The following is a 23,006-nucleotide window of genomic DNA, read 5'->3' as shown; positions in this document are numbered from 1 at the left end:
TATGGCCTCTTCTATTGATTCTTACAATTCTTACAATCAATAAATTAATAAAACGTAAAGACTGACAGAAGTATAGCGAAATTTAAATATTCTACATTTAAATTGAGGTTCATAAGCCGCATCGTTACAAATTATGTTTTTTAAGGTACGTTGATTTAATTCCTTACTTGGTTTTCACATATTTTTCATTGCTAAGGACTAAGGTATATTTAATCTGTATCTGTCTTTAATAAGGTTTTTAAGTTTAATCCACAAAATATTATATCACAGTTTTAGGGATACCATACTAAATTTTTTTGAATTTGCCGCGGTTTTTCGTTATCTTCTTTCAGTAGCCAGACTCTATTAAATTTACAATTACATAGATAAAACTTATAATACGATGTGTCATATTCGTAAAAAATATAATACTAGCGAAAACCACAGACGCTTCTATTTCTATGCTAGTCCAATATTTTTGATTGTTTATGCCTATTCTATAGCCTCTTTTTTCTTTCAAAAATATTACATTTTAAGTCATTGGCATATTGGCAAAAAAATACTGAAATGTAAATTTATTTATTCGAAAAGTCCATTGCACTTATTAAATCTTTAGGAATTCCTTCGATTCTACAATGTAATATAATTTAAAAAGAAAAAAAAATGGATTGTGGCGATAATTTAGCTGTCGTATCGTCTCAAATTGTCGAATCCATTGACGAAACTTCAAATTACGCAATGCTGAACTTAATTGAGGTATATTTAAACGCTCTAGAGTTTGAAATAGAATGTATATCGTTGATACGAAGAGTTTCTGAATGGAAATATATGATGGAAAAGACAAATAATCGTGTTATGATTCCACACTGTAAGGCGATTGTTCCAAAAGTCAATTTGACAGCGTATTACATCTTTTATATGCATCGCTTCAATCTACTGCTGCAGGAGAATGAACGTAAATTTACCACTAATATTCTAACACAGATTATGATATTGCGCATGAAGCCATATTTTTCTAGTGCAGTTAATGGTATGTGCGATGCTGTGAAACTATTCGGTAGCTACAAGGATTTTCCTAGAGATATTTGTGTTAAAATTGCTTGCAATTATAAACAAATGGTACAAAAATCTCAAGATATATATCCTATTGGATTCAATACTCGAGTGAGACAATATTCAATAAGAATAACGTCCAAAGAATACAGTGCTGATATTCGAAAAAAATTAATAGGTTTAAATTCCGTTAGAATCATTACAGACCATAAACAAGATTCGATATTTACTACTCCTATTGAATTTAGTACAGGCTATAGACAATATTCAAAAGATACAAATTATGTTGGAATCAGTACGGGCCATAGACAAGATTCGTTATATCCAACTTCCGTTCGAATCAGCTCAGATAACAGAAAAGATTCAAAAGATACATCTTCCATTGGAATCAGTCCAGACCATAGACAAGATTCGATATATACAAGATCCCTTGGAATCGGTACAGACCATAGACAAGATTCAATAAATACAAGTTCCCTTGGAATCGGTACAGACCATAGACATTCAATAGATACAATTTCTATTGGAATCAGTTCGGTCTATAGACAAGATTTGTTAGATACATCTTCCATTGGAATCGGTACAGACTATAGACAAAATTCGATATACGCAACCTCCGTTGGAATCAATACGGACACTATCCAAGATTCATTAGATAAAACTTCTATTGGAATCAGTACAGACCATAGACAAGATTCAATATATAAAACATCCGTTGAAATAAATACCGACCCCATACAAGATTCACTACTACAGAATATAAAATTCCCATTGGTTTTCAACTATAGTTTATGGAAAGCGACTCTCTGTGGCTATAATAAACTTGATTCTTCGGCATACATTCTGAATTTCAAATATTTTGACGACATGCTAAATCTAGACCCCGCTTTGGACTACATAAATACGTTTGTTCAGCCACTGAACAGCTTCGTTTTCCTGAAAACGGTACTAAAGGACCTGGGAATGACGTTTTTAAATGCTGTAATTCCCTGCCCTATATGAATAAAAACTGATATGCCTTTGTGTTTTTATCTCTAGAACATACCAATTACTAATTGTTTTGCCCACGGACACCTTTTGTTTTTATATCCCTCAAAAGTTGCAGGCGTATGTGGTACTCGACCCACACCAGAATCTCGGCTATTCAGAGACTGGGTATTAACCGATTAAAACCACCTCAAGTGGTCCGTTGTGCGTAAAGTCCTGGCAAATTAAGCCAGCTTAGATCCTTCCAGAAGCTCCTAAGTTTCCTGGGCAAGCTTCACGGAGCGACCTCACTGCTATGAGGATGTTGGGCGAGCTAACCTAATCTAACCCCCCTCTCCCAAATTAGTTACGTAAATGACCTTTACACCCTAAAATCGACGTCGGGTACGGATGGCTGTTAAAGTGATACTTCTTTAGGCGCGTGAGGGTAAAATTTTTACGGAATCTAAAGATTTTAGAATTGTATAAATATGCACAAGACTTAAAAAAAAATAGCCAAAGAACTTTCGCTTCTGACATGTGTACCTTGTACACACGCACTTTTTTTTATAGAACAGGGGGCAAACGGGCAGGAGTCTCACCTGATGTTAAGTGATACCGCCGCCCATGGACACTCACACTGCCAGAGGGTTCGCAAGTGCCGGCCTTTTAAGAATTGTTACGCTTTTTCTTGAAGGACCTTAAGTCGAATTGGTTCGGAAATACTTCAGTGGGCAGCTGGTTCCACATAGTGTACGGCAAAAACTGCCTTAAAACGCTTAGTTCACAGAACAAATCTAAGTATAGGGGTTGTATTGGTATGTTATCTAAAGCTGGCAGATTCAACACATTTACACTTTGTGCTTGTGTAGTGTCTGTGAATAAGTGCGAGGCGTGCTGTCACACTGAATATGCATCATGAAAAGACTGTCCGTCTCTCTCGCGCTCGGTCAAGATTATGAGTATAAAAGAGACAGTTATTGTTTTGCTTTTGCTACTGTTTATGTTGATCTTTTTTCTCATTATTATTTTGTCTCTGATTGTTTACTTATTTGGTTGGAGGTTAGAATACTTTGGACAATCTCGTGAAATGGTGCACAATGTTTTTAATTATTTTAAGCATCTTAATAAAAACAGTTTAATGAAAAAATTTAATTTTTAATTTGACATAAGATGCGACTGGGGTTTCTAAGAGGAGTATTGAAATAATTGTAAGTGAAGTAAAAGTGAAGTGTGTTGTAAAAATTATTTACACAAACTACTCTTTTACGTTCTTGGTCGGACTTAGAACTTTTGGATCCACCCTCGTATGCACATAATATTTATATGTATTTGACACATTTTTATTTATTAACAACCCACCCAACCTTACTAAAACCAGAGTAGACTAAATATAGCTTGGCAAAAAAGTCATATTTTTAAACATACTGTATAGTGAAATTGCATTAGTGTGAGTACTGTGAACGCCAATGCTTTTTGTAACCAAATAAACAAGTTTTGTTGTAAATAATTTAATGTTTATAAATCTTAGAGATCATTAATACTTTAGTCGAATTAATTTGATTTGATACATTGGGCAACGGAATGTTATTTCAACTATAAACTAATTCTAACAAGACACCGACCGCAGGATTCTGAAACAAATAAATAATTTGAAATAAAAAAATGGTAAAAATGTATTTTGAAGTGATAACTTCTTTATTATCGTTGTGATTTGAAAAAAAGCGACAGTAAAATGAGACAGACACATACATTCATAAGATTTAACGTGGGAGAAAACGAGAAAGGAAGCATTATATAGTTACTGTATACAGGGTGTCCCAAAGATCAATGTCAAGGAAATTGGGTGACCTAATAAAATAATATATATAGCCTAGCGGTTTTATAAAGTGGCAGCTGGGTGAGGGGTACCGGGTTCGATTCCCGGTTCGAGAGCAAGTTTTAATTTAAATTTGTTCTCGGCCTTTGGGAGGGTACCGAGCGAGTGCCTAAACCGTACATGGAGGACACGGTCGAATTTCTAAAGACAAGCACGAATTATAAAAAATCCTATACGTGACGCTGGCTAATGCACAAATCGTGCCAGAGCAATAAAAAAAATGACAGTAGCATGTCAAATGTGGAATCGAAATATAAGTCGTGGTATATTTTCGATATAGCGATATGTTATTCTATATTGATGTTCATAACTGTTCATCGTGTTACCTAAATGAAAAAATGATTTTGAATTTGCAATTTTAAGGTTTACATACTACTTAGGGGCCGTTCGAGTATTACGTAAGCAGATTTACTGCATTTTATCCCCCCCCCCCCTCTCCTCTTGTCAGAAAAAGTAAACAATACTCCCAAAAATACACACAAACGTATTCATTTTTGTAGAAATCCTCGAAAATGCATTTCGTTTTCAAACATAGACAATGTGTGGGTAATAAGTGTAAAAAAATAAATCATGTGTCAAATGATAGAAGTGAAACCTTCAAAAACAAAGTTTTTATAATTAAAATATGTAAATTAGACTTTTTCTCTATCTAAGGGCACACTCCCACACAAAACTGCGATGCGATGCGATGCGAATTCGCATCGCAGGAATTTGCGATGCGAATTTCTGCGATACGATTTAGTGCGACGAACCGTTTGGTAGGGCGACCATTCCTTCGTAGTCAGTAGTACTGTACGTGTTTTTAGGACGCGTAAGATGGATCGCAAAAAGATAATTGCACTGCTGTTATTGTTAAATAGATATAAAAGAAAAGAAGATTCTGGGTTCATCCATTTATTACGATTATGAACTCTGATGCAAACTTTCACAGACGCTCTTCCACGCATCTTGCTTAATAAATTTATTTTTATAATGTTCATCACTTGTGTCCCAAAGGACGGGACGCTCCTCAACTAAAAATATTAAAAAATCCATATCATTTTCCGCAATTTTTTATAAACAAAGAAGGCGGCGGAGGCGCGCGTCTTTCTCTAAAGCTGTCTCAGAGCGGACTAAAATGGCGTCACCACGGATGACGTAATATCGCAAGAATGTGCGATGCGAAGCAGATCGGAAATTCTTGCGATGCGTTCGTGCGAATTCGCAGATATTTGCGATGCGATGCGAATTCGCAGTTTTGTGTGGGAGCTCTTAATGAAGGATCTTTTCTTTAAAAAAATATATATTTTAATGTTAAATTTTTATTTATAACTTTAATATCAATCTTTAATTTGGTAAAAACTAAAATAATAAAAGTTTGAAATAAATTCACAAGATCCAACGTGGGAGAAAATAAGATAGGAAGCATTATACAGTGTATAAACTTTTAATTAAGTGTAGTACGAAGTTTTTACTTCAAAAAGTTTCTATAACTAATGATTTGTAAATAAAATTGATAAATAATCTAATTTTATAATAAACTACTTACTTGACTTACTTATTTCATTTTCATTAAATCTGTTTTTTTTATTTCAGAAAATGTTCAAATACACACTAATTTAAAGTTTATACACTGTATAATGCCTCCTATCTCACTCTCTCCCACGCCAAATCCTATTAATTTATGTGTCTGTCTCTTTTTACTGCCGCTTTCTCACTCTCTCCCACGCCAAATCCTATTAATGTATGTGTCTGTCTCTTTTTACTGTCGCTTTCTCACTCTCTCCCACGCCAAATCCTATTAATTTATGTGTCTGTCTCTTTTTACTGCCGCTTTCTCACTCTCTCCCACGCCAAATCCTATTAATTTATGTGTCTGTCTCTTTTTACTGCCGCTTTCTCACTCTCTCCCACGCCAAATCCTATTAATGTATGTGTCTGTCTCTTTTTACTGTCGCTTTCTCACTCTCTCCCACGCCAAATCCTATTAATTTATGTGTCTGTCTCTTTTTCCGTTGCATCCGGTTTGAAATCTCAACGATTCTAAAGAAGTTTCACTTCAAAAAGTAAATAATTAGTATTGACGTAATCATCAAAGACCCCCCCCCCCCCCCCCAAGGTGCTTACGTAATACATGAACGGCCTCTTCGTGTGTTTTTGTGTTTGAGAATTTGAATACTTACGGATTAGGTGCATCTATTGATGAGGGGAAAACCACAGCCGAATTAACGGAAAGCCAATATGTGATAAATGCGGCGATGATCGTGGCGATTGCCCCAGTTATACCCGCAAGTTTGGCACCACTCCCACCAGCCGTGACAAACACGCGTGCCCACATTGTTTGCCAGACTGACTCCGTCCATGTCGAGAATTCGTTTGACGTAAAATCGTAATCTGAAAGAGTAATGTATGTCAAAATCTGTCATAACCACATCGATGGGTACCTACTCTGATTTTTAATTCCGTAGAATTCTGATATTTCATAAGTGTTGCTACTAAAAAAGTTCTCCACCGAAAAAGGGACAAATTTGACCCATTTGAAGGCACTAAAAAATGTTACGTATTTATTATCTTTTACCTGCAAAATTGTAAATCTGAATATTTACTTACTCAAGTGACCTAATACAAAAATAACAAATAATTCAAACTTGTAACTTTATGTATAGAGGATAAATTGCAGTAAATCAGAGTATAGTGAATACATTATTATTATTATTATATCTTGATGAAACCTGAGATAATGAAGTACTTTGATAACATGCTTCAGGGTCGGACATTATCATGTTTGTAAGAGTAAAAACCAGCAAAAGCATTAAACAGTTGTGTAGTTTTGAAGTTATACTTCTTTTGGCGCGATAGGGAAAAATGATGAGAGTAAATTTTTGGTCAAATCAAACGTCAGTAAAACAGTCTGGGCCGCTAGTTGGCGCTTGCTCTGTTTTATCGATAAGTTGTATTGTCTGTCATGGAGTAGTGTTTTTTTAAACCAAAATAACGATTTCTATACGAGAAAACCCGTTCCAATGTGATAAAAAACAGTGTTTACTGTATAATATCATGATTAGTACATATTAGATCGTTTAGATTGTAAGTGACCATTAAAATGGTCAAGAAAAATGCAACTCGAAGTGGGAAACGTCCCTCTAAAGAGGTCGAAGAAAATTATTACGCCAAAGAAGTATAACTTCTAACGCGTGTACATAAGTACACACACGTTTTTAAAGTGAAACTTTTATTACATCGTCTCCAACTTTTTCGTCTGTGTGTCGCATGTCGCGTGACGGTCGGCCGCGGAGTAGGGATAAAGTAAAAGGCGCTCGTCATAGCAGCCAAGGCCAATATGGCAGCGCCTATAGTTCGCAGCAGCTGACCGTGTAGTGTATAGACTATTATTTAATATGTGTATATAATCTACATCATTGTTATTAATATGTGTATATAATTTACATCATTGTTATTAATATGTGTATATAATCTAAATAATTGTTAAGTCTTATGTATGTCGTACTCTCTAAGACACAGAGTTCAATAAAAATATTAGTTGGAGACTTAATCTACTTTTATTATTTCCCATTATCATTCCAATTTTCCAAGTATAAAATTAAGATTGATAAAGCGATTTTTATACCCTTAATGGAATATTATTGCAAAAAATGTTAGTTAAATGTCTATAATGTGAAAAAAAGTTTCACTTTTACCGTGGTTTCATAAAACCACACAATCTTTTTTTTTTAATATTACCTGTTTTAATAAAAGCAGGGCTGACAGCTTGGCTGAAATTCATCGTTGTTTGAATGCAAACACCAGTATTGTTCCATCCTCTTAAATAATAATATGAGAAACCCTGAAAGAATGGGTTAATTAACATTTTTTAATTACACATATTGTATGTAGATCAAAATCAGTCTCCGACAGCCGAAGACATTAAGAAATTATGTCAATCGACTAATCTGTGACCATTTGTGTCACAGATGCACAAAAATGTTTTTGAAGATATACTTCTTTAGGCGCGTTATGAAAAATTGATGAGAGTGAAATTTTACGCGCGCGCACCGTGACACAAAATTAACAGAATGAAGTTGCCCACAGAAGATGCTACGGCATTGGACATAATTTAAAAACAACATTCGACTAATAATAGAATTTATGTTATAATGTAAGAGAATAATAATAAATATTTATTTATTTAATTTTTCAATTGTAAACTGAACTTTATTGACTATAATGACTCCTTTTCCAGTCTTTGATTATTTAATTGTAATTAATTATTTGCATGCAATCAAAAACTATTTTTAATAATGCCAAACAAGTATAACTTCTTACGCGCGTACATAAGTACACGCACCCTTTTTTTCTACTGTCGTGCACAACTTTTCAACTATAATTCAACTTACAGGTTCACTGAGCTCATCGCACACAGTCTTATTATTATCCAAATGCACTCCAGTCAGTAGCGCCAGTAAATGTCCCGCGTATACGGCCGGCGTACTCGCCCACGTGGCCACGCCCACGTACAAAGGGGCGGGTCCATCTGCCTTATGCTGATCTGTGCCCATAAAATCCGCTGCTTGAAGCAACCGACAAGACGAAGTTTGCAAAAAGCAATGTAACATTTCATCGACCTGAAACATTACGACAGTATTGAAGTTATGTATTATTATAAATTTACAACTATTTGACATAATTTTAAATTGATCCGACGTTTCGCGTGCTTTACAGCGTGCGTGGTCACGGTGACTGAAGACAAAAGATGTTGGATGTCAAAAAGTATCACAGCTGTAGAGAAAGTTGCCTTATCTGTATTTATTTCCCCGGAGTTGGTATCGACTAAAAGATGGAGGGTTTTGGCAAAAATGGCTCACGGTGTCCTCTACCCGGTTAAAAAGTATTTTCTTTAAATGTGTAAAGGTTATGTAAATCAAAGACAATACTATATTACGACAGTAATCATTAATTAGGCCGGCAACGCACTTGCGAGCCCTCTGGAAATGTGTGAATGGGCGGTTATATTACTAAACACCAGTCACTTTCAGTGCGGCTTGATCCCTTGGCGTTGCCTAGAGATGTGGGGTCTCTCTGCATCTTCTACCGCATTTACCATGGAGAGTGTTCAGAGGAGTTGTTCGGATTAATAACTGCATCTGAGTTTCATCATCGGACGACGAGGCAGAATACGAAATACCATCCGTATCACCTCGACGTCCGCCGTTCCACAACTGAGCGTTTTTTAAGGCAGTTTTTGCCGTACACTATGTGGAACCAGCTGCCCACTGAAGTATTTCCGAACCAATTCGGCTTAGGGGGCGTCCATAAATTATGTGAAGTGTTTAAGGGGGGGATGGGGTCGAGTCAAATCTCATTTTATCTTACGTTGGAGAGGGGGGGTCTCGGCAAATATACGCAATTTTTTTTCTGATTGAAAAAAAAAATAGGAAAACGGTTGACCCTAAATGTCATCTCTGCAACTTTCCGCTAACTCCATACCTAAACGCTCAACATTTCACTTATTTTGTTTTAGTCGTAAATAAAAGCACGAAGCTTCTCGCAAGAATCTCACGTGAGATTGGGGGTTGGGGGAGGGGGTTGAATAAAATCTCACGACATCTCACCAGGGGGGAAGGAGTCACAGAAAATTAAAAAAAAACACCTCACGTAATTTATGGACGCTCCCTTAGGGTCCTTCAAAGAGCGTGCCAATTCTTAAAAGGCCGGCACTTGCCTTTTGCCAATGTGCGTGTCCACGGGCAGTATCACTTAACATCAGATGAGACCTAGTTACAAACAACAGATACAGAAATCTGAGGCCCAGACCTAAAAATGTTGTAGCTTACCATATGTGCTGATGTATCAACGACACCCACAAACGGTTTCCCCGTGACTCTCTTATAAAGAGTCTGCGCGAGCGCATTCGCAATACGCGATATTTTAACTTGCGGTTCCTTATCTGTCATATTGCCTTTGGACAATAGCTCCGATGTTGGTATAACTAAAAAAAAAACTTGTAAAAATACTCTCCAAAATCTTTTCTATTGAGATTTGCCCTACGTTATGTGTATGTCACCGTAAAATTGTAAACACCGTTAGATTGTAATCTATCTCGCGAGATTGTAAACTGTCGAAAGATTGTGAACCTCAACGAACTGCTTACAAATTAACGTATTATTATTCGGTAGTTATATGAAATTGTTGGGAAGTAAAATTAATCTGTAATTGACCAAAGAAGTTTGAATGATAACTAAGTTAGTGTAGTACAATCTACCGAATAATAATACGTTAAATTGTCAGCAGTACGCTGAGGTTCACAATCTTTCGACAGTTTATAATCTCGCGAGATAGATTATAATCTAACGGTGTTTACAATTTTACGTTAACATGTACATCCCATAGTTAATACAGGGTGTTGAAACATATCCAACTCCCAAAGTTAGGGTTATTGTGTCTTGTAAAAATTAATATCGTTAGTCTAAGGGGTTTGATAACGAGACCTCGTCTTCATATCAATTAAAAAGTGCGTACGTACAAAGTACACGTTAGAAGTGAAACTTCTTTGGAAAACTAATTTTTAACTCTTGTTCATATTTATACGAATCTAAAAAATTCCGAGACTTAGAGGGAAGATATGCTAGGAATTTAATTATCATTAAAATATTAAGTGTCGAAAATTAATACAAATTATAATTTAATTTGATTAAAATTATTTCTTCGATAATAAAAACACGTGGCATTTTAATTAACAATTCGTCATTTGAGATTTCAATAAATTATTTAGCAAAAATATAAAATACTAATATTTCATAAATTCTTACGAAATTTTAATTTTAAAAATAGAATTTCTAAAAGGTAATTCGCCCTTCTCACTCTCTATCAATCTGTCTCAATCTCTCTCTCGCATTTCTTCGACAAAAACGCTCCACGTGACGTAAAAAATTTACCCTCATGCGCCTAAAGAAGTTTCACTTCAAAAATATTGTAAACTTATAAAAGTATTTTTTTTTTTTAATTATATAATAACTCCCTTAAAACAACGTCAAAGCCAAAATCTGGTGATAGGGCAGGTAGAAAATAACGCCAGAAAAAAAAGGTTATCTGTAAAGTCGGTTTACGGTCGATAGTTAAACGTGACAACGTCATAACAAAACATTTATGAAATGATATCATACTTTTATGAATACAATTGAATAATTCTATTGAATTATCACTATTTACATGGATACACAGAAGGAGTGAATCCTCAAACGCATAGACCAATCGAGTGGAAGAGAGACAGATGCGGCGTAAGCGTACAATGAGCGTACCGGGACAATGAGCGAAACAGGACAATGAGCGTAACGGGAAAATTAGTCATGCTTTTACGTGCGTGCAGCCGACCTTCATCGATTTATTAGACGTTGTCACGTGAAAAAAGATGACACAAATCCTTCAGGCCGTTTGTTTTCTCTATTCTATAAAAAAAATCAAATTGTTATCAGAATTTGCACTAATTGCGCCATCTTTTTATGTCCCTTGCCAACACGTATTACAAAATTTTTAATGAATGAATTTAATAAAAATAACATCACAATAAAAAAATATTTCTATTTCATTGGCAACAATTTGCAAAATACGTACAATTATTTTACTAACTTTCTGGGGTTCACCACTACCTCATCACCTGTCTTCAACTTGGTGTTAAAGACAGGTGATGGTTGGTTATCTGACTTCTAATAACTCACATTCTCCCCCACTCCCAACAGTTAGATTATGGTAAACATAATCTATGGTATCAGACATATCCAGCGCAGATTCATAATACATATTCGTGAATGTTTCTCTATGGTCCACCAACAACAATTCTGGCATGTCTGTGGCGTTCAAAATCCTTTTAAACGAATGCAGCGAAGATGGCGGCAAATTGGTTGTCAAAATTGGGGAAACTGTCAGATTGGCAGTTTGAGTCATGTCATTTAAGAATTCGATGATCTGAAAGAAATCATTTAAATTGGTATTAATTTAAGAAATTTAATGTGTTTAGTATTTTATACTTTATGCAAAAAAAATCTCAAATGAATTAAAAATCTTGTATTATAAATTAAAATGCCACGTGTTTCTATTATCGAAGAATTTTTTTTTTTATTGTTTGTATTAATTTTTGACACTTTTAATATTTAGTTTGCCAAAGAAGTTACACTTCTGTCATGTGTACTGTGTACGCACGCACATTTTTTTTAAATACAAAGGAACACTACACTTAACAGACACGCTATCAGGCAGATCTGTGGCCCAGAAGGGGAGTTCTCTCCCCTCCCCCCTCCTAAAAAGGGACTTTAATTAGTTATACCCGGGCTACTCTGGAAATATCCTTATGATATGGGCGAGATGCGGGGCGGGAAATGAATTACGAGTTAATATTACGGTACTTTTCACCACACAGAATAAAAGGCACAGACTTTTAGGTATAAAGAGTCACGAAATTTACTATTGGGTACCGAAAAACGTTACGCCGCGTTACATGGGGGGGGGGGGCTGAACGCTCCTCTATTCATCTTACTTAAAAAAAATTCAAAAATCATTTATTCACGTAGGTAACACAATGTACACTTGTGATTCGTCATTAAAGAAATACATATTAATGCTTCTAATTTTACATTTACTACCAGTTGTCAAATCAAGGGCGTAGAATGGAAGAGAACTGGCAATAAACTCTCCGCCACTCTTTTTAATCGCCATGTTTTTTTTTTTTACACAACGTTTGTAAGGAGCTGCAACCATTACACCATGTTCCACATGACATCTTAAGTAATTAATAATAATAAAATAAAAAACAAAGATTTGTCCCCTATCAGCAGGAGGCATGGTGAAATAGGAGCACGCACTTACATTCTCGTGGGAACAACACGCAAACACATAATCGAAATAATTAACATCACCCCATACACGAATTCAAGTACGACCAGTCACCACAAGTACTACCAGACAATTGGCAGAATTAATTTGTTGACACATACCTCTTGCGCGAGCACATTTCCAGTGAAGGCATACAAGGGCCACGACACATTATCCTTGTACAAGTCGAGGGATCCACCCAACTGTCCTATCTCCACATGCAGCTTAATGTCAGAGAGGGACAGGGGATTGACTGGGGGCCATGATCCCCTGCTTATGTCGTATGCGACCCGTTGGGAGCCGATGTAGTCAAAAGATTCACCGTTAAATAATGTCCACAGAATATTATTTGCTAAAATAAGAAATAAAAAAATAAATCAGTGGCGCTACAACCTCTTTATTGGCCTCATATTTCTGAATCTGTTTCATGATTTTAAATCTAATAGGCAAGTAGGTGATCAGCCTCCAGTGCCTGACACACGCCGTCGACTTTTTGGGTCTAAGACATGTCGGTTTCCTTGCGATGTTTTCCTTCACCGTTCGAGCGAATGTTAAATGCGCACAGAAAGTAAGTCTATTAGTGCACAGCCGGGGATCGAACCTACGACCTCAGGGATGAGAGTCGCACGCTGAAGCCACTAGGGCAACAATGCTCTTTATCTAATATATAAAATTCTCGTGTCGCGGTGTTTGTAGACTCCTCCGAAACGGCTTGACCGATTCCCATGAAATTTTGTTTGCATATTGGGTATGTCTGAGAATCGGACATCATTTTCATCCCCCTAAATGTTAAGGGTAGTCCACCCCTAATTTTTTTTTTTTAATTTTTAGATATTTTTTTTATGATACAGCATTAAAAAATACATACAACCCCTAATTTTCACCCCATTATTTTTTATTTACCATGGCAAAACGACGTTTGCCAGGTCAGCTAGTTTTATATAAATTTACATACCATATAATTTTTCATCTGCAACTGGTATCATTTTGGACAGTGTTGCCGCTGTCGATATTAAAGTTACCATTCCGACAACGGAGCTGGCCGCACCCGGTGATACACCTAACAAAAACGTTAATTAATTAAAAATCTAATATTTTTTACATATAAGGTCGTAAGCGACACATAGATGGCGCTACTCGTTTTAAATAATTATGATTTTTATTGTATCTATCTATATATATATATATATATAATGAAAATGGTCTACGTTTGAGGCTCCTTCACGCCTAAACCACTGATCGTATCGACATGAAACTACTGCCATTCGATGCGAATTTTTTCCTAGGTGGTATAGTATATGGCTATTTTACATGCTTTATATTAGCTTCACCTGTATGTATGTATGTATGTACGTACGTATGTATGTATGTATGTAACCGACTCCTTCGGACTCGATTTTGACCCACTTTAAACGGACAGATTTTATTCAAATTTTGCGCACCTGTCAAAGATCGATGACAATGCAATAATCCGAAAAAAAAAATTAACTAAAAAATAAAAAATAGTTAAAAAAACTAAAAAACACGCTTTTAAAGCACATCAAAAAATACTGGTATTATTGTGAAAAAGCGTGGGTTGCTCGATAGACGAAAAATATGGCACAGAGCGCCCCACGTTTTTCACAATAATACCAGTATTTTTTGATGTGCTTTAAAAGCGTGTTTTTAAGTTTTTTTAACTATTATTTTTATATTCCAACGTTCCTTAATTTTTTTATTGCTGTTTTACTTTTATGAAAATTTATACATACGGACTTCACCGCGGAAACATTCAGGGAGGCTTCCTAGAACCTCAAAACGTCAACATCTGTTAAAAACTCCATTTTCGAAAATGTTCAATTTTCTTAGCGTGAAGTTAAAAAGTATAATAAAAATATGAAAAAAAAAAAATAATAAATATGAAAAAATATAATACATAATAATGAAATATACAATTTTATTTATTTCCTATTTTAATTTGCCCAGCGAAGCGGGCGAGAAACAGCCTGCCTGATATTGCCCCGGAAAATTTATTGGCATTTGGCCAAGAAGTGATGGAAATGGGGTTTCCAAACTTAACTTACCATCGAATATTGAAGCCGAATCAATCCTTGCTGTTACGAAGGTAACTGGTTTTCTCTCAGTTTCGTTTTCCTGTAAAACATTCAAATATTTATAATATATATGTACTAGCGACCCGCTCCGGCTTCGCACGGGTATAAAATATATAACCTATGTCACTCAATCAAAACATGATTAAAATCGATCCAGTAGTTTTGATTTATTCATTACTGGCCATGCCCGCACGCGTTATATTTGGATATTTTGATAAATCTCGTAGCCTGCGTTTGCAAAGAAAGCGGAAAAAATTTAACTATATACGAGATCACATTAGAAACTTTAAAAAAAACAGTATTTATTCACTATTTAATGGACGTACATACATATAAACCTTCCTCTTCAATCACTCTATCTATTAAAAAAAACCGCATTAAAATCCGTTGCGTAGTTTTAAAGATTTAAGCATACATAGGGATATAGGGACAAAGAAAGCGACTTTGTTTTATACTATGTAGTGATGATGATGACAAGGCGAATAAAGATTCTTGATAAAAGTGGGCATCATTTATAGGTCGGTTATCGAAAGCTGGCGCGTTCACAGTACTCACACTAATGCAATTTCACTATACAGTATGTTTAAATATATTACATTTTTGCCAAGCTATATTTAGTCTACTCTGGTTTTAGTAAGGTTGGGTGGGTTGTAAATAAATAAAAATGTGTCAAATAAATATGAATATTATGTGCATACGAGGGTGGATCCAATAGTTCTAAGTCCGACCAAGAACGTAAAGTAGTTTGTGTAAATAATTTTTCATTTTTCGACATAAGCTCCATCTAGATCAACACACTTCACTTTTACTTCACTAACTATTCTTTCAATACTCCTCTTACCCTAGTCGCATCTGATGTCAAATTAAAAATAACATTTTTTCATTAAACTGTTTTTAATAAGATGCTTAAAATAATTAAAAACATTGTGCACCATTTCACGAGATTGTCCTGGTAATGTTTATACGGAATATATTTCATAAGACATTTTTTTCAAAGTATTCTAACCTCCAACCAAATAAGTAAACAATCTCAGACAAAATAATAATGAGAAAAAAGATCAACATGTACAGTAAAGATCAACATTAACAGTAGCAAAAGCAAAACAATAACTGTCTCTTTTATACTCATAAGCTTGACCGGGCGCGAGAGAGACGGACAGTCTTTTCATGATGCATATTCAGTGCGACAAGACGCCTCGCGCTTATTCACAGACACTACACAAGCACAAAGTGTAAATGTGTTGAAGCCGCCAGCTTTAGATAACATACCAATACCACGGAGTGTTCAGAGACAGAATACGAAATACCATCCGTATCACATCGATGTCCGTCCGACAACTGAGCGTTTTTTAAGACAATTTTCGTTTTAAGAAGTTCACAGTGAAGGTGAACTTTTATTTAAAAAAAATTATAAAAGTAATTTCGTGTATAAAAGCATTTCAAGTAAGTTATTTCGACTATGTATTTGCGTGTTGTCCTCACGAGAATGTAAGTGCGTGCTCCTATTTCACAATGCCTCCTGCTGATAGAGGACAACTCTTTGTTTTTAATTTATTTTATTATTATTTATTACTTAAGATGTCATGTGGAACACGGTTTAATGGTTGCTCCTTACAAACGTTGTTCTAAAAAACTTGGCGATTAAAAAGGGTAGCGTAGAGTTTATTGCCAGTTCTTCTCTACCGTTCTACGCCCTTGATTTGAGAACTGGCAGTAAATGTAAAATTAGAAGCATTTAATGTATATTTCTTTTTTGACGTTCATAAGTGTACATTGTGTTACCTATAGGAATAAATAATTTTTGTTTTTGACTTTTAGTTTGCTAAGTTTAAACGGCGGCCATATGAGCACCAAGGATTATGTACGCAGTGTGCGCTCCAAAAAATCATTTTATTAGTTTTTATTTAGGAGGAGATTTATTTAGGAGGAGATTTATTTAGGAGGAGATTTATTTAGGAGGAGATTTATTTAGGAGGAGATTTATATATATTTATATCAATACATACCTGTGCCCTTGGGAACAACGAATAATAAACATTATAATCGCCGAGTGGATCACAAACTTTCGTTGGAGTCAAAAACGCTGATGATGCGGACCTGAAATGAAGACACAATTGAAAATATTTTTGTCGATCATAACGTCTTATAAATCGATGCACTCCACGCACGACAAAACATGACTCGTGCGTGCAAGCGAGAGCGCGGGACAAGCGATAGAGAGGCACGATAGGCCTAAGCGTTTAGGAAATCACCACGCTTATAAAACTCGGAAAGCTTGAGTGGGCAAAATGCACAGCCTTCGCTCGTACATTATAATAATTCCCACATTGGCCGAGAACCATTAGTAGCGATTTTTGACGTGACAACGTCTTATAATTCGATGGAGCCGGCTGCACGCACGAAAAAACATGACTCATGCGGCGTTACCCCGCTCTGAGGCGTTCCATTTAAGGCTTGAAGTGCAAGCGAGAGCGCGGAACGAGCGACAAAGAGGCACAATCGGCCTCCGCGTTCGTCAGCGTTCGACATCTGGCTCTCTCCTACTTGAGTGAGCGATGCGTTCGGGTGGACAGCTGCTATACAATAATAATTAAGTATATAATAATTTTTTTTTTTTTAAAAGACAATTCACACCAATTGACCTAGTCCCATGCTAAGCTGGTGAAGCTTGTGTTATGGGTACTAGGCAACGGATATACATACATATTATAGATAGATATACATATAAATACATATTTAAACACCCAAGACCTAAGAACAACACCAAATGCTCATCACATCGATGTTCGCCTCAGCCGGGGATCGAACCCATGGATTCGCAGTCAGGGGTACTAACCACTAGACCAATGAGTCGTCATTAAATTAAATTAAAATTTTCTTTTGAAAAATGAAACCATTCCATCAGTATTTTCTAATGACGTTGTCACGTTCAACTATCGTCAGTAAACCGACTTTACAGACAACCGATTTTTTACAAATATTTTATATTTTACGAGTTATTTAAATAAAAAGCATTTGGCGTTCACTTCATTTTTGTTCCGCGAAACACTATCGTCCGTTTCGTCACGCGAACTTCAAGCATGTGTCATTTGTCACTAGAGCGGGCGGAAGGAGACGCGCGGTAGAAATCATGAATTTTGCTAGAGCAATGCGCGCTATAAAGTAAGCCTAGATTACAATGTCGTCTTTGTGCAGAGACAATATATAAAAAAAAGAGTGCGTGTACCTATGTACGCACGTAAGAAGTTATACTTCTTTGGAATTATTAAGAATACATACGGATAGTTGTTTAGAAAGCATGTGGATAAAGCTTATAAATATAAATACACAGTGAACAGAGGCGGCGTGCGTGCCAACATGCGCCACTAACAGAAGTTCCATTTCTGTTTTGATGGTAGCATTTTTTTCTTATCTTAATGAGCGATTTAGTGGGCAACTTCATTCTGTTAATTTTGTGTCACGGTGCGCGCGCATCGTAAAATTTCACTCTCATCAATTTTTCACAACGCGCCTAAAGAAGTATAACTTCAATTAGTGGGCAACTTCATTCTGTTAATTTTGTGTCACGGTGCGCGCGCATCGTAAAATTTCACTCTCATCAATTTTTCACAACGCGCCTAAAGAAGTATAACTTCAATTAGTGGGCAACATTATTCTGTTAATTTTGTGTCACGGTGCGCTCGCATCGTAAAATTTCACTCTCATCAATTTTTCATAACGCGCCTAAAGAAGTATAACTTCAAAAATGTGGTCCAAATTAAAAACATAAGTACACATATACTATACATATACATCTTTCAAACGTAAAAAATAGTTTAGTTAAAAAACTTACCGTCGTAAACACACAGCTGTATTGACCGCGGCATACATGAACGAATGCAACTGCACTGAGCAAAGCGGTACGCCAACTTGATTGCTCTTATCTAAATTATATCTGAAATCAACAAAAAATACTTAAGTCTTATTGGGACGCCCATAAAAGATAGTCATAGACACCCATTGTGCGTGCGTGTGTGTACCAGCCTTTGAGAGGAGAAGTTCTACAAAAAACTAAATAACATATATTTTTAAGCTATTGCATAGGGCTTTGAGCACGGCGACCGAATCAAGAAATTCCGTAACGAAAAAAACCTAACACACGATGACGTAATATAGGTGCGGCAAATACGCGTTAGACTGGGACAGAACGCATACTGCGCATTCCCATCACTCTGACGAGATCGGTGACGTAGCGTGAGCGCGGCCGGTGCAGCCGGTACGCGTTAGAGTGAGACAGACTATATAGGCGTTTTAGTCTGAGTCTGGTAGAATGGTAGATTGAAATAATATCAAAGAAAAACAAATACTGCATAAATAAAAAATAAATAAATAATTATAACTGCATAAAATTATAAAAAATGCTATGCAATAGCTTTACCGCGGCAGTCCCCGAGTACCACACGTTTTAATTTTGTTTTGTAGGACAAACGAGCCTACGAGACGCCCATAAAGGACAGTCATTGTCCATGGACAACCTATTAGTGGGTGTTTCCGGCCTTTGAGAGGAGAGTAGGCACTCATTTTAAACTATAAGGTTATCACAGGGAAGTAAATTTCACAGTTCACCAGCACATGCCTAGTGAAAAATTACTGGTATTTAATATCGAGAAAGTCCTAAATGACGTATGTCAAAATAGTATTTGATATATGACATAGTTCGTGCTAAGTCTTGTTGAATCTGACATTTACCCTTTAAAAACAAAATCAGATTATTGCACCATACAGTGCCACATACTTTTCTTGGCCGGTAAGAGGGTCGCTGTCATGGATATTAGTATTGCCAGTAAATAAAAATTAACCATAAGGGGAATAATTTGAAGTCATGTAGGCTAACTCAATAATTTACTGAATTGTCTTAATAAAACAATGTATACTAGTATCTAGAAAATACAGTTTTAGACTTAAATAACTTAGGTACAACTGATATGATAGGTTTTGTTACCTGTACTATTAATATCTTTTCAGATACCAAGCAATTAGTACCGTTCAGTACTTAAAATATAATAAAATAAACATCAGAATGAATCAAATATATAATAAAAAACAAATGAAATATATGTTTAACTTTTTTACATAAAACTTACCTATTATAACATTTCTCAATTTTCTCAATCTCATCTGTCTTTGAGTCTGGCACAAAAAATATCGGAAATGGTATATCTTTTCTTAATAAACCCGTTCCTTTTGTGTTCCAAACAGTTTCGCCGGATGATGAGCAGGTACTACCTGGAGCGGCTGAATATTCGTTGGGACATTTCGATTCTTGACTAAATGAACTTGGCCTGAAAGTAACAATACAATTTTTAATGAATTAAGCTATATAACACATGTCGCCCTCATAAATGTATACCCATATCTCATAAATAACTAAAAACTTACCTACCAAAGTTAAATAAAATATATACACTAAATAAACAATGATATGAATTGTGTAAAGCACACAATCACACTACCTTAAAAGCCTTCCATTCTCATACATATATTATCCAATACCAACAATATCAAACATATTGGTCAATCAGACAACCTACTTTACATATATATAACTAGTCTGGCCATAAATACTGTTCGATAAAAACTTTTTTCAACTTTTTAAATTTGGAATAATATATGTGATATTAATTTAAAACTTCTTTAGATTTTGCGCCATTTCACATATTTTTTCGTGTTCATTATATGGAATGGGGTGTTAAAGAAAATAAGATTGCAGTGATCGTCTTGCACAAAGTGGGTATGGAGCCGTTGGTCATATTCCAGACACTTCAATCAGCCGTGTGTTTGTATATTGTACTATCAACAGGTACAACAACACCTTGTCTGTCGAAGACCAGAAAAAATCGGGGCAGCCGTGTGCGGTTAGAACTACGATACAATATTTTTTATAGAACCCCAAGGGTTTAAGTATATATTTCATTGTGTGCACAGTTAATAGATAATAAAGTGGCGATAAATAGGAGAAATCTTACTCAACTTTATTATTCTCATTAGGCATGTATGACAGACTCACGAGGGCTGATCACAGTATTTAGAAAAATTATTAATAAAACATGCATAAAGATTGTAGAGGGACAAAGAAAGTCCACCTGATGATGTTCATTCCACAACATAGGGCTTTTAAAACACTTTCACATTCAACAAGCTGTCTGCTTAGGTTTTTCTGAACCAATTCTAAGGACGCCATCCTTCAGGATAAAATCCCTTAAAAGGCCAGCAACCCATTTGTGAGGTTGTAATGGGTGGCAGTATCACTTTAACATCTGGACTTTAGAAGTAGAAAAGAACACATTATTACCTCATAGTAGCATTATCATACAGCAATACACCTGCTACATTACTAGGATCATCAATCAACAGATTAATAACACTTTGAAATAGAGATGTGCTGACCACGGCAACATAAGGACCAGAAGATGCGTTTTTAATTATCCATTGTGCATCTTCAACATCTTTTATCATCTGCACTATACCCACAGCACCACCGTCTGAGGCTGAAAATTAAAATAAATCAGTCAGTAGGTGATTTTATGTGAATAATTCCATTTGGGACATAAATTAATGGAAATACATTATAATAAAAAAAACAAATATGTTATTAAACTAAAATTAAAGTTGCTTTTAATATATTTTAGTAGAAGTGTTGTCTAGAAAGTGGCATTAGTATTATATTTTGTTAGAATATATTCTAATTTGTAAAGTAAGGATCAGTTATGATAAAGAAAAATTTGTTGTGGATCTCAAATGAAAGCTCAGATTAAGTATGTACTAAATTAACTGTGACTTACAAGTTTGAATGTGCAATACAAATTATAATAGTCGGATCAAAGTAACACTCTGAGGTCTGTAAATAACTATTAATAACTGACTGCAAGAACATTGTTATAATTTGTACAAAAGTCAAGCTTATTATCAGAGATGCAACATGTTTTCACTTTCTCTGACAATATTACAATTATATGATTTTTCTTATTAAACTTACATGAACATCCCATTTGATGTGTGCCATTTAGTCTTCTAAAACAAGCAGCACTTCCCTCAATCGATGAATAGATCTGTCCATGTAATCTCTCACATTGTGAAACTAAAATAAAAATTATAGTTTATACATAATATGTAAATACATGTCATATTAATAAACTGCACTTTTAAATAAAAAGGGAAAGATGCAAGAAAGTACGGTTTAGTAAGAACGATTGAATAAAATACCTTGGGTAAAATAAGTGACGCATACGATAAATGCATAATACAAGTTCATTTTGCTATATAGTTCGAGAATGTATATTTAATAGAATAATTCTTCAAATAAGTTACACTTCTGATGAGTTCATAGTTCAATAGGCATTTAGTTAATACTTTATAATGATCTTTGGTTGTTAAAGTGAACTTAATAAAAAATAAACTTTTCAACACAAAACATTGAACATTTCTCGCAAGTATTGTCAAATTGTCAATTGTCATTACACAATTCACAATTCACAATTTTTGTCTGTCTTAATAATGTCAATTGAGAGATGTCAAAATAAATTGTAGATTATCTTAAGAAATATGCGTTAAATAGTAACGTATAAAAAATAATCGTTGTTAATGAATCTGAATTATGAATAGATTTGAATAGAAAATTAGAAATACAAGTATTGGTGGATATTAAGAATTAGAGAAAATTCGATTTTGTAGATATATTGTTCGTTGCTATACATCGGACTTCGGAGAGAATCCATATAACCCAAACTATAGACCAATTATAATTCATCTTATCAAAAAGCGAATTACTTGAGCAACATGACGTTGAGGTTGTGATTTGGATATAATTTAAGGTTTTTTTTTGTTTCTGTTGTTTCATCAAAATGGCGATATTTTAATCTTAATTATAATAACTAATATGCTACTATTTTACTCCAAACGCGCAAACCTTAAAGATTATGAAAGTGAAACTATACTTTAGGCGCATCAGCGTAAATTTTTTACAGATGAAACGTCATGAAGATATTATGCAGCGTTTTTGTCGAAAAAAAGGGAAAGAGCGTTGGAGACCGATTGAGAGAAAGTGAGAATAACGTAATTCACCCACGTTATAGAAATTCTATTTTTAAAATTAAAATTTCTTAAAGAGATTTTATGAAATATTAGTATTTCATATTTTATGCAAAATAATTTATTGA

General features: G+C 35.1%; 1 protein-coding gene across 1 annotated transcript; it reads right to left on the bottom strand.

The window, feature by feature from the left end:
* Nucleotides 1-3,493: 3,493 nt before the first annotated feature.
* LOC125061832 (nicastrin) lies at nucleotides 3,494-22,289 on the bottom strand. The gene is made up of 15 exons (XM_047667450.1): nucleotides 22,054-22,289; nucleotides 21,827-21,928; nucleotides 21,143-21,338; nucleotides 19,935-20,132; nucleotides 18,644-18,745; nucleotides 16,818-16,908; nucleotides 14,782-14,851; nucleotides 13,674-13,778; nucleotides 12,841-13,070; nucleotides 11,569-11,815; nucleotides 9,688-9,842; nucleotides 8,251-8,478; nucleotides 7,598-7,700; nucleotides 6,040-6,250; nucleotides 3,494-3,632 (listed from the first exon to the last, which is right to left on the bottom strand). Exons 1-15 carry the CDS (start codon nucleotides 22,100-22,102, stop codon nucleotides 3,608-3,610), a joined length of 2,112 nt encoding a protein of 703 aa, XP_047523406.1. The 5' UTR covers nucleotides 22,103-22,289; the 3' UTR covers nucleotides 3,494-3,607.
* Between the last annotated feature and the right edge of the window lie 717 nt (nucleotides 22,290-23,006).

The sequence above is a fragment of the Pieris napi genome, chromosome 24, assembly GCF_905475465.1.
Source record: "Pieris napi chromosome 24, ilPieNapi1.2, whole genome shotgun sequence".
NCBI classification, from domain to species: Eukaryota; Metazoa; Arthropoda; class Insecta; order Lepidoptera; family Pieridae; genus Pieris; species Pieris napi.
Note: the sequence above shows the minus strand (reverse complement) of the source record. Positions and strands in the feature narration are given on the sequence as shown.

What these genes read in the sequence shown, in the direction of transcription:
- LOC125061832 (XM_047667450.1), bottom strand. Translation starts at nt 22,102, where the DNA reads ATGAACTTGTATTATGCATTTATCGTATGCGTCACTTATTTTACCCAA. An exon ending in TTCGGCTTCAATATTCGATG is followed by an intron (nt 13,779 to 14,781) that starts GTAAGTTAAGTT and finishes CGTTTTTGTTAG; the next exon opens with GTGTATCACCGGGTGCGGCC. An exon ending in CCCTGCTTTTATTAAAACAG is followed by an intron (nt 6,251 to 7,597) that starts GTAATATTAAAA and finishes TTACTCTTTCAG; the next exon opens with ATTACGATTTTACGTCAAAC.